At 42.4% G+C, this 13455-nt stretch overlaps 1 protein-coding gene across 1 annotated transcript in view; it reads right to left on the minus strand.

The window, feature by feature from the left end:
• Positions 1-13455, minus strand: part of LOC122925797 (RAB3A interacting protein) — a 71907-nt gene that overhangs the window by 24380 nt on the left and 34072 nt on the right. Inside the window, exons 2-4 of the mRNA XM_044277152.1 lie at positions 11891-12154; positions 4262-4517; positions 473-568 (exon numbers count right to left, since the gene is read on the minus strand). Coding sequence (XP_044133087.1) covers positions 473-568; positions 4262-4517; positions 11891-12132 — 594 coding nt within the window. The 5' untranslated portion in view covers positions 12133-12154. The remainder of the gene's footprint in view (positions 1-472; positions 569-4261; positions 4518-11890; positions 12155-13455) is intronic.

Genomic DNA, 13455 nt, shown 5'->3' on the forward strand with positions numbered 1-13455 from the left:
CTTATATCGAGAACAGAGAGGGCCAAAGTGGTGGTTGGAGGACTCCGGTTCAGCCATCACCTAGTGCTCTCCCCATAGAAGTCGATGGGAGTGGCGCATGACCGGCCACTGCTCCCATTCACTTCTATGGGGCAACGGAAATAGCCAAGCCAGCGCTTGGCTATTTTCGGCGACCCCATAGAAATTAATAGAGGGCGGCTGAGCATGCGCAGTTCAACCCCCACCACTTTTGGGGCGCCATTTAGGAGATAAGTGCAGGTCACAGTGATGGACCCACACTTATTAGACAATGGGGGCATATCCGAGCGATATGCCCCCATTGTCTCAGATGAGACAACCCCTTTAATATCAAATTGATACACCATGAAAGTAAAGAATATTATTGTGGTTAAAATCAAATAGTTCCCAATACATATTATCAAAATTAAATGTGTCATACAAGACATTTTACTTATCCAGTATATCCACCTACCTCAAAAAGACTGGCTGTCAGCTCTTCCAGCTCCTGCCCCAGTTGATCCCGCACTTTGGAAAGTCTTTCACATTCTTCATCTTTCAGTTTAAGCTCCTGTGAGGAATAACACTTGGTGGTGAGACTACTGAATTCAATGCATAGATTTCTTTATGTAACATTTCAACAGATCCACAAGTGCACACATTATGGATGATGAGCATGATGTAGACTAAGCAGTGACAGTGGATTGCTGTCTTTATTCAAGATCTGTACTGTGTTGATCTGCCTGCTGGAGAGGTCATTTAACCACTTTATCTACATCTTCTGGCGGCGTGGGGTGGGGGTCCTCAATCTGCAAAGATGTATCATTGCTGCAGTAGAGGGGTTAGAGACTCCCTGAACTTTTCTGCTCTAAGAACCACCCGTAAAGAACAACTTGGGTTCTTACAGAAGACTCATGCACCACAGTCAGGGTCTGAGGAAGCGTGGATCCTGGCTATTAACCTATTGATTTCCATGGAAACACATTATCAGGTCAACGGCTTTCCTAGGGACTGCAGACGTCTCCCCCCAGTTATTTGATCAGCTATTTCCACCAGTTTTTGTGAGCCAAAACCCATGGTAAAGCCTACACAGAGATAGGGTATACGGGAAAGATCTGCACCTGTTCAGTGTTTTTTGACCGCACCTGGTTTTGGCTCACAAAAACTGATGGAAATAACTGATCAAATGACTGATGTGTGAACAAGGCCTTAAAAACTTGGGGGAAATGTCTGCAGTCAGTCATGGTGACCTACGCCGTCTGTTCAATAATGCGGCTATTAGGGCACACTAGAGTTGTCCTAACAGGCAGCCTGTGTCGTAGAGCATAAAGACTGACATAATATAATGGCATCCAGGAGTATGCTCATACGTACAAGTTTAGAATAAAGTTGTCAAATAGTAAGCCCATGATGGGATAAAAAAAAAAAAAAATATTTAATAAAATAGTTGGGAAAAAAAAAAATACACCATCATTCCATACAAAATACTTTTATTGTGGATAGAATAAAAAAATTATCATTAAGTAGCCACACAATCATAACCTGAAAATGTAATTTATCAGGTTATTTAGTGTGAACCATGAACAATATAAAAATAAAAAATGCTGAATTTTTTTCTATATTAGCACAGACGCAAACATGAAAAAAAATGTCCATCATTAAAGGGAACCTGTCATCAACTTTATGCTGCCCATACTAACAGCAGAATAAAGTAGACACAGGTGAGTTGATTTCAGTGGTCTGTCATTTATAAGTTAAAAGTAAGTGGTTGCTGAGAACCAACATCACAATCATTGCAGACTGGGCCTGGAAAAGAGTCCCGTCCACCTGAGAAGAGTCATGGTTATTCATAAATTCCTGCTCTCCTGCCCACCTGCTGATGACTGACAGTCTTCTACCTAGTTTTCTGCCTTTCTCTCTAGGAGAGAACTGCAAATTATCAGCAGATGGGCGAGAAGAGCAGGAGATTATGAATAACCAGGACTCTTCTCATGTAGATTTAAGGTCCCTTTCACACGGGCGTTGCGGGAAAATGTGCGGGTGCGTTGCGGGAACACCCGCAATTTTTCAGCGCGAGTGCAAAATATCGTAATGGTACTTCACAGAAGTTCGGGCTTGGGATCGGTGTTCTGTAGATTGTATTATTTTCCCTTATATATAAGGGAAAATAATAGCATTCTGAATACAGAATGCATAGTAAAATAGCACTGGAGGGGTTAAAAATAAATAAAAAATAATGTAACTCACCTTAGTCCACTTGCTTGCGTAGCCGGCATCTCCTTCTGTCTTCATCTTAGCTTTGTGTAGCAACAAGGACCTGTGGTGACGTTACTCCGGTCATCACATGATCCATCACCATGGTAAAAGATGGATCATGTGATGACTGTGAAGTCACCAAAGGTCCTTGTTGCTACACAAAGCTAAGATGAAGACAGAAGGAGATGCCGGGCTGCGCAAACAAGTGGACTAAGGTGAGTTAAATTTTAATTTTTTAACCCCTCCAGCGCTATTTTACTATGCATTCTGTATTCAGAATGCTATTATTTTCCCTTATAACCATGTTATAAGGGAAAATAATAATGATCGGGTCTCCATCCCGATCGTCTCCTAGCAACCGTGTGTGAAAATCGCACCGCATCCGCACTTGCTTGCGGATGCTTGCGATTTTCACGCAACCCCATTCACTTCTATGGGGCCTGCGTTGCGTGGATTAATCGCACCGCAACGCACAAAGAGGAGCATGCTGCGATTTTCACGCAACGCATAAGTGATGCGTGAAAATCACCGCTCATGTGAACAACCCCATAGAAATAAATGGGTCGGTATTCAGTGCAGGTGCAATGCGTTCAACTCACGCATCGCATCCGTGCGGAATACTCGCCCGTGTGAAAGGGGCCCAACTCTTTTCAAGGCCTGTGCTGCAATGATTATGATGCTGGTTCTCAGCAACCACTTACATTTAGCTCATAAGTGACACTCCGCTGAAATCTGCATTTCTGTCACTAATTTATGCTGCCCTCAGTGAATTAGGGAAAAAATTTAAGACAGGGGAACCTGTCACCATGAAAATGCAAAGCCATCTGAAAGGACCATGTTATAGAGCAGGAACAGCTGAGCATATATATATATATATATATATATATATATATATATATATCAATTTGTGAGAAAAGATTCAGTATATCTTGTATTCATTTAAATTCCTGCTCATTCTGGGCTTTGAAGTCCAGGAGACGTCCCTATCAGTGACTGACAGCCTTCCCTCTATGACTGTATATTCAGAGATAGCTGTCAATCGCCGATAGGGCCGCTGCCTTGACTTCAAAGCCTAGAATGAGAAGGAATTTAAATGAGTGAAATATAAGTTTCATTGAATCTTTTCCTACAAGACTGTACATCAAGCTGAGCTCCTCCTGTTCTATAACCTGCTGCTCAACCACAAGTTCAACATGGCAGGTTCCCTTTAAGGGGTTAAGACATGCAACTACACAAGATAGAATCTCCATAAATCAAATTACTTTTGTTTGCATTACTTAAGATGCCATGGTCCCTACTGGCTACAGTGTTTAGGGGGTTAAACTGTGTTATTGCTAGTCTCAATCATACCTGTCCTCCAAAAGAAGATGGCACAGGGACAGCTTTAGTGCTTGCATCATCACTATGCCATACATTTTAAAGGCTAAGGACACCTTTTGGGGGCAATTTTTTTATCATTACATTTTAATCATTTTGGTCTAAAAATAGTTTTTTTTCATTGGTATTTATCAAAAAATGTCAACAGTTGTTATCCTACCGCTCTCATGTTCAGTACATCTATCAGTTTGATAAGAATTTAGCTCAAATGAGTGTTTATGAGCCGTCAGGTGATCAGAGATAAAAGTAAAAAAATACAGCCATCAGAGCAGTTCCCTAACAGATTCAGTGTAACGTAGAAAGCAATAGTCTGTAGATTTTCAGAAAGTGAAAGCTGTAGAGGAAAAACTGTAATATATATTTTTTTTTTTACAGACCAGTTGAAAAAATGATTTTGAACCTAAAATGTAAAAGGCAGTGATGAAAAGAAAGGTGCACATCGCCTTTAAGGCGGCTGTCCTCTACTGCAAGCTTCGAGCACTGTAAATGAAATGGAGTGTGGTGACAAGGGGATAATTATTATAATAAACAATATATATTTATTGTAATGCAGTAGCTAAACAAATACAGAAGTGTAAGGTTCATGCAAACACATAAATATCAATATGGTAAATGTACACATTATGATTACTCTTTGCGCTTTAGCGAGTTCCTCCTTGAGTCGCTCATATCCTTTTTCTCTGACTTCTAGGACAGATGGGCTCCGTAAACGGGACAGGCTGTCTGTGCTCCAGTTAAGGACATCATCCTGCCCATCCACTGCATCTATCACTGCTCCCTGCAAAAATTCCCGCTCTGCTCGATTGCCGTCCTTCCTTCTTCCATGTTTGGGAGAACATGTCTGACATCCAGAGGTAGAACAAGATAAAGTGTCTGTTAGGCTGGTGCTGTAAATGATATAAAATAAATGCTTGTCAGTATAGTTTGCTGCGAGCAATGAACACATGCAAAAAACAGTGGTTTGCGTTATCTGTTTCTACAAGACAACAGTGAGGCAAGCCTATGAACTGCTAGTTTATGGAGAAAAAGGTTAAAGGTTCTCCAAGAGTATGAAATGTCCCCTCATGTGCCGGGCACCCCACATGGAATATACTAACCCCGGGGACGCTCCTGGTCCCTGCACTGCCGCTGACATCTATCTATCTGACATCTACGGAATATCGATATGTCATAAATGTTTCAGATGAGAAAAACTTTTTTTATAAGGATCAAAAAATAATAAAAAACACAATTCTGGCATCATTTTTCTCACTGCGTTCATGTTATGTTCATTAATGTATCACTCCTACGCTGACGACACACAAATCTACCTCTCTGGTCCAGACATCACCACCTTACTATCAAGAATCCCACAATGTCTATCTTCTATATCATCCTTCTCCTCTCGCTTTCTTAAACTTAACATGGATAAGACAGAATTCATAATCTTTCCCCCATCTTGTTCAACCCCCCCAACAGACCTATCACGATCAATGGCTGCACACTCTCCCCAGTCAACAAAGCCCGCTGCCTTGGAGTGACCTTAGATTCTGCCCTTTCCTTCCGACCGCACATCCAAGCCCTTTCCACCACCTGCCGCCTCCAACTCAAAAACATCTCCTGCATCCGTGCTTTCCTTAACTTTGAATCTGCAAAAATGCTTGTACATGCCCTTATTATCTCCCGCCTAGACTACTGCAACATTCTCCTCTGTGGCCTTCCATCTAGCACTCTCGCACCCCTCCAATCTATCCTCAACTCTGCTACCCGACTAATCCACCTCTCACCTTATTACTCCTCTGCCTCTCCCCTCTGCCAATCCCTTCACTGGCTCCCCATTGCCCAACGAATTCACTTCAAAGTACTAACAAACACATACAAGGCCGTCCATAACCTGTCCCCTCCCTACATCTCTGAGCTACTTTCCCGATACACCCCCACACGCACTCTCCGATCCTCACAAGACCTCCTTCTCTCCTCTTATCGCCTCTTCCCACAATCGACTCCAAGATTTCTCCCGTGCATCCCCCATACTCTGGAACTCGCTACCCCAACATATCAGACTCTCACCTACAGTGGAATCCTTCAAAAGAAACCTGAAAACCCACCTCTTCAGACAAGCCTACAACCAGTGACCCTGCTGCCTCTATACCGCCATGACCAACTTCACCCACACCTACTGTGTCCTTCTCCCATACCATGTAGATTGTAAGCCCTCACGGGCAGGGCCCTCTCTCCTTCTGTACCAGTTTGTAACTCATCTTGTTTATGATTAGTGCAATTGTCTGTATTATATATGTGCACCCCTTATCACATGTACAGCACTATGGAATGAATGGCGCTTTAATAATAAATAATAATAATAATGTTGGACAAATAATGCATTTGTTTTATAGTACAAGTGATTGAATACCAAATATCTAGTTTGTGTTTTTTTCCTTTTTAAATATTTCTAAACACTTTATTGTCTAAGTTTTTTTCTTCTTCTTTTAATCCCACTATATTACTTGAGGACTCAATTACTAATAATAATCCACAATACTTCTGTGTATTATGGCTGTCAGTCTTATGCTAGTGGATGTGAAAAGATGGCAGCAATGGGAGCCTACACAAGGCCACCACGGTCATCAGAACATTTTAGCACACTGTGATTGCATTGTAATGTGGGGTTGGTGGTGCCTCTGTCACACAGCACATTCACGATGCAGAGAGAAAGTGAACCCTTGATAAGGGGTGTTGTGCAGTAGCTTGTTTTGGGCTTTAGAGAACAATCATATTCCACTTTTATATTTTTTCATTGATGTATACCATATATATATATGTTGTTTTTTTGCGGGACAAGTTGAAGTTTTTATTGGTACCATTTTGGGGTACACATAACTTGCTGATTAACTTATATTGATTCTTTTTCAGGTGGGGGGGGGGTTAACAGCAATACTGCCATTTAGTTTTTAACGTTATCAATTTTGCAGTGTCCATTTTTATGCATAAATAACATAACTTTATTTTCGGAGTCACTTCTATTACAGCAATAGCAAATACATAAAGTATTTTATTTTTAAGTTTTATCCCTTTTGCATTGATATCATTGAGGTACATAACTGAATCATAAACATAAATCATTTAATTCCCATGATAGATCATCAATATCAGATCGGCGGGAGTCTGACTTCCAGCACCCCAGCCAATCAGCTGCTTGAAGAGAAATCAGCTATGACCTATCATTGAGGATTAAATGGCAGGGATCAAAGTCATCCCCAATATTAGCTGTTGCCGCGCAGTTTCAACTATGATTGTACAACCCCTTTTTTATGGGAATTTGCAGAGGGCGTTATTTGGGCATGCACTGTGCTGGTGCTGTTTACTAGAGGCACTTGAGTAGCACTGTTTATGTGGTACACCCTGCTGGGGTTGTTTATGCGGGTGCTCTCTTGCAAATTATATCTGCTGCCATAGATTTTCAGACCTTCTGCGATGGCTAGGCTGTACAGCCTGGGACTTGCTGTACTACCAAAGGCAGTGACACCAGATTTGAAAAATTATCAGCCATGCAGGCTACTGTGTGCCCTAAAACAGCAGCCCACTAGTACTGCATATGGCTTCTAACTACCCACTCTTTGGGCTGCTTGGGTACTTGAGTATTCTAAGTTCTAAAGCAAGGGCAGGAGGTGGCACTGTTTCTTCCTTTGGGGTCCGTCACAGAGTATGACTCGGGCTCACTAGTGGAGCAGCAGTTCCTGCTCACAGCTTCTACACCAATCAGTTTAACAATACTGCTCCACGGTGCGCAGAGAGGGGAAATCACTCGTCTCTTTCCTCCTCTGCCTTGTTAATGCTGCAGCCTGCTGCACACAGTACCCAGACCCTCTTCGCTTATGATCTGGTTAACTGGTGGGGGAAGGTAGCCGGGGAATAAATAATAATTCAAAAATTTCTCTGGCACTACCTACTACATGCTGGCACCCTAGGCACTGGACCTCCAGTGCCTCGTTGAAAGTAGAGCCCATGCCATTGCAACACCTTGATTCTTTTCTTTTTTTAAAGGGAACCTGTCACCTGGATTTTGGGTATAGAGCTGAGGACATGGGCTGCTAGATGGCCGCTAGCACATCCGCAATAACCAGTCCCCATAGCTCTCTGTGCTTTTATTGTGTAAAAAAAAACGATTTGATACATATGCAAATTACCTGAGATGAGTCAGAGCTTGAAAATATGACTCTTCTCTGGTCACACAAGTAAGATATGACTCTTTTATGTTAATTTGCATAAAAGTCGGGAAGTACAAAAATGCATAATACTTATTGAATTAGTCTGCAAATGAAATTAAAAGTGTAATTTATATGTTTAGGGTAACACAATGAAAATTTAGAAACGCTCAGTGAGGGTAGCATAGTAGAGGTGACAGGTTCCTTTTAACCATTCTGTTGTACATTTACTTGGCATCATTGTCCTGTTGAATGACCCAATTTCAGCCAAGCTTTAGCCGTTGATAAATTCCCTGACATTTGACAATGACTGCAAGGTGCCCAGATCCTGTGGCTACAAAACAAGTCTAAATGCCAGGGGTCTACAGAGCCAAAATTCTGTTACAGGCTAAACTGGTTGCCTTGTCGACCAGTCCAGCTCCAGGTGGAGCTATCAGTGAGTGAAGCTGGAAGCCAAGCCAATGAGGTTCCTGGGTCAGCGTCAAATCCCAGAGCTAGGCAGGGTATTTTAGTCTGCTACTCAGTCACGGCCAGCTATTGATTACTGCATGTGTCCTGGCTCTGAACCTCTGATTTGTAGCTGAATGCTAGTCCTGCTTGTTAGCCTCCTGTACCAACCGTGGCTTGATCTTTTGTATTAACCCCTCGTCTGCCGTAGTCTCTTCTACTTGTACTCTGACCATGGCTAGTTTCTGGATTAACCCCTTGTCTGCAGTTTGGGATCTATCTATCTGAACCTGCTTATATACTACTGTTTTCACCTTGGCCTGCTTCTAGAGAGCTCGCAATGGTTTTCTGCTACCTTACTCCCCAGACGTAAGCTGGGTCCACAGCAGCCAAGGCCTTGTGGCAGGTTACCTAGGGGTAGCCTTAGCTTCCTATTAACTGGGATGGTTAAGGAAGACCAGGAGCAGTTACTAAGTTCTCTCTATTTGCGACATTTTAACACCAATGGCACTAAAACTAGACTTTTTAAAACTAAAATGCGCCATTTCAGCCAACCCTGCCAGATCGCACTTGAGACTTTTTGGAATATATTTGCCACAGTGGTAAATTGCAACTTTTGTCTCAGACTCAGGACGTGTTTGTTATTATTTTGTTTTTGTTGCATGTCCATTTAGGGTACTTTCACACTAGCGTTATTCTTTTCCGGCATAGAGTTCCGTCCTAGGGGCTCAATACCGGAAAAGAACTGATCAGTTATATCCCCATGCATTCTGAATGGAGAGCAATCCGTTCAGGATACATCAGGATGTCTTCAGTTCAGTCATTTTGACTGATCAGGTAAAAGATAAAACCGCAGCATGCTACGGTTTTATCTCCGGCGAAAAAACCTGAAGACTTGCCTGAATGCCTGATTCGGCATTTTTTCCCATAGGAATGTATTAGTGCCGGATCCAGCATTCAAAGTACCGGAATGCCGGATCCGTCCTTCCGCATGTGCAGACCGGAAAAAAAGGTGAAAAAAATAAATGCCGGATCCGTTTTGCCAGATGACACCGGAAAGACGGATCCGGCATTTCAATGCATTTTTTTGACTGATCAGGCATTTTTAAGACTGATCAGGATCCCGATCAGTCTTACAAATCAGTTGGTGACGGAACTGCTTGCCTTATCACTCTGCCGCAAGTGTGAAAGTACCCTTACTGACAAAACCCTGCAGTTTAGCTCATTTCTATTAGAAAAAAATTAAATGCCTCCTGTTTTAATACTTACCCATCACCTGTTCTCACAAGTAGGTTCTCTTTTCAGAAATGCAACTTTTTGACAAAAAGTTGCATCTTTCTGCCATAAATGCGACTTTTTACACAAACCACCACCACATAAGCTTAATTGTCCGCAACAATTAGAGCCATTTCTGCCGATAAGAGGATAACCGAGGTGTAATATGCACCAATTTGATAGCCCCGACCACTTTGACAATTATAACTCATTTCTGGCGTGATGCATGCTGAAAAATTCTTGAGAAAACTGTTGATATATTTGGCACAAATCAGAACAACATTGTTTTTGGCGCATTTTAAACCATAGTTCTGGTGCAACATGCCTAATAAATGTCCCCTAGATGTCCACTCCTAGGGAGATTAACAACAGTCCTGAATTTTCTTCATTTGTAGATAACTTATTTAACTATGGACCGATGCACAATACTTTTGTACCCTTTTCCTACTTCATGCATCTCTGTAGCACATTGTCTCAGGCATGGTTCACACTAATCAATCTTTCTTGAATAAACAGATGTCAGTAACCAGGCTTCGTGTGCCTTTATCACATGGTCAAAGCACCTGAGAAACCACACTTCAAATCTTAGCTCCTTAACTAAAACTCATTTTGCCGATCACCTCTTGGACAAGTCATTAACAAACAGGCTCATGTAGGCTAGGATCACATCTGTGGCGGAGGTTTCCAACAAAAGGGGGGGGGGGGGATTCTGCTGCATGCAGTGGTATTTTGTCCACCGATCGGTTACAATAGCAGCCAGGACGCTTACTGAAGCCCTGGCTGCCATGGTAAGCTCCCTGCTGCTGTGTGTACTACGCACAGGGCAGCAGGGAGAGTGTGAGATCCTATTCACCCTCATAGAGCTCTATTAGGGTAAATGAAAAGATCCCAGGTTCTAGCCCCTAAGAGGACTAATAGTTATTAAATACTGTAAAAAAAAATATATATATTGAGTATAAATCACCCCCTTTCCCAATTTTACATATAAAATATATAAACAATAAATAAACTTATTACATATCGTCACGTCCGAAAAGTCCAAACTATTAAAATATTTCAAAAAAGTGTCCTATGCGGTGAGCGCCGTATCAGAAAAAATAAAAATAAAAACTGCGCGATTCACCTTGTACCCGCAAAAAATAGGATCGGACTGTTCTATTTTGGGCCGGACGTTCCATAAAATGCGGAATGCACGCGGCTTTTATTTTTTTCGTGTGGTATCGAATGGTATCGAGTATCGCAATACTTTTTTATGGTATCAAATCCGAATAAACCCTAGTTTTGGTATCAAAACAACCCTAGTGCTGGCAGTGCCTGGGATGTGCTGGATCCAGGGATTCTGGTATTCTGTTCCTATGCGGCCACAGATGTGAACCTACCCTTACTATTTACTATTAAAAAAACATGAGCAGTACATCTGTTCATTGTTATTGTGCTTGTCTGGAATTGTAACTTAGATAACAATCAGACCACACTTTACTGGCAATCAATGCAGATATTCAAGTAATACTTGCGTTATTCTTTTATGGCATTGAGTTCAGTCCTAGGGGCTCTATACAGGAAAATAACTGATCAGTTTTATCCTAATACATTCTGAATGGAGAGAAATACATTCAGGATGCATCAGAATGTCTTCAGTTCAGTCTTTTTGACTTGCCCCGGTTTTATCCCCGTCCAAAATTCCGGAACACTTGTTTTCCCATTGAAATGCATTAATGCCGGATCTGGCCCCGAATGTTCAGGCAAAACAGATTCGGCATTGCGGTCTGCGGATTCTCAGGCCACAAAAAAAATTGAAAAAAATAAATAAATGCCGGATCCATTTTTCCGGATGACTCCGGCATTTAAATGAATTTGTCATACGGATCAGGATCTTGATGCGTCTGACAAATACCATCAGTTTGCATACATTTTGACGGATCCGGCAGGCAGTTCCGGAAATGGAACTGCCTGCCGGAATTCTCTGCCGCAAGTGTGAAAGTTCCCTTACTTTTTCTTACATGTACAGGTCGGCTCCAGCAGAGTGGGAGCTTCTCTTACAAGAGTAGAATTAAAGCAGTCTTCCAGTCACAGCTAATAAATGAATATATTCCAATATACTTCCTGCATCAATTCCTCGTGGTTTTCAGGATCTCTTAGCAGTCATTTAGTAGGAACTTTCACCGTTTACTCTTAAGGGGCAAAACGTTCTTCTAGTCATATGAATGAAGGACTGCACCTTGAAACACCAGGTTGATATGTTGATACAGGAAGTATACTGGAACACTGTGTAACTTGACATTATACAAAGAATAACATTTGCTGACCCCAGAAGCCTTCCTTTAAAAGATCACTGTAAATCTGACAGGTCTCACCTTTTCCCTGTAAGGTCCCGACAGTTTAAATGCCTTGGAGAGGAATATACAGGCTGCGTTGGTAGGTCTGATGCATTTAATGTGTTTGGTTGGACAGGGTTTGAAGTGACACCTAAATGTCTGTAGAGGACATTAGGCGAGGTAGTAGGTTCCTGAGGTTTTATATCAATAACACCAACATCTGGAGTTGTGGGTGAAGCAAGGTTCACTTCGTGAAAACCTTCAAGGGGGTCGCTAGCCATAGTAAACACATCATCCAAAGACCTGAAAAAAAATAAAATAAAATAAAATCACCATCAACTTTTTAATCAACTGCAAACATCACCTAGATGAGCATATTCCCCAGCTCCCTCATGGTGGCGGCAGTGCTCCGATTCCCCAACTCAACCTTCATTCAGAGGAGAAAGAAACTGAATAAAGATATATACAGGTTTGATGAGGTTAGCAGCTCACTGACAAAACTTGCCATTTTTTTCTTAATTAGACTTGCTTTTTCCTGTCTGCAAGCAGTAATGCTATGCCGACAGCCCGTAACAGGTGTGAGGGTCACCCTTTGTTACCCCTTCATGGAATATACCAGCCAAAAGGAAATACAATCGCACCGTTCTCAGAGAATAACCGAAAAAAGAAACCTATTCTGTCAAGGGCATGGCTTATCTGCTTGCAACTTTATCCTGATTAACTGTAATGCTCTTTAGAGCAGCCAGCTAGCGGTGTGCAAATCTCAGTGTGCCCTTATTACTGCCGCTGGTAGAATTTACAACTAAATCATATGAATTATATAATTTTGCAGATCATATGTATTCCACTTAGACAGATTTGCACACTATTGGAAAAAGTGACGGCCTCTCTGGTGGCCAGGACCGTGGGAGCGCATATAGGCACACATGCGCTACCATGGGGACCATAACCCCTGGAATGAGCAGTGTATAATGTGATGAAAAAATGAATCCAGATAGCAAAGAAAGCAATATGGACAATCACAATACATTAGTAAGTGCCTTGTATTAAAGTCCTCTACATGATAAATGATTTGCTGAAACGAGACAGCCCCTATAAAGTGGTATTCCAGGTTACAGAAAGCCATCTCCTATCCACAGGACAGAGGATAAGGCCTCTTTCACACTTGCGTTGTCTGGATCCGGCGTGTACTCCACTTGCCGGAATTACACGCCGGATCCGGAAAAAACGCAAGTGTACTGAAAGCATTTGAAGACAGATCCGTCTTCAAAATGCTTTCAGTGTTACTATGGCACCCAGGACGCTATTAAAGTCCTGGTTGCCATAGTAGGAGCGGGGAGCGGGGAAGCAGTATACTTACAGTCCGTGCGGCTCCCGGGGCGCTCCAGAGTGACGTCAGAGCGCCCCATGCGCATGGATGACGTGCCATGCGATCACGTGATCCATGCGCTTGGGGCGCCCTGACTGTCACTCTGGAGCGCCCCGTGAGCCGCACAGATGGTAAGTATACTGCTCCCCCGCTCCCCGCTACACTTTACCATGGCTGCCAGGACTTTAGCGTCCCGGCAGCCATGGTAACCATTGAGAAAAAGCTAAACGTTGCA

The sequence above is a fragment of the Bufo gargarizans genome, chromosome 2 (assembly GCF_014858855.1).
Source record: "Bufo gargarizans isolate SCDJY-AF-19 chromosome 2, ASM1485885v1, whole genome shotgun sequence".
NCBI lineage: Eukaryota > Metazoa > Chordata > Amphibia > Anura > Bufonidae > Bufo > Bufo gargarizans.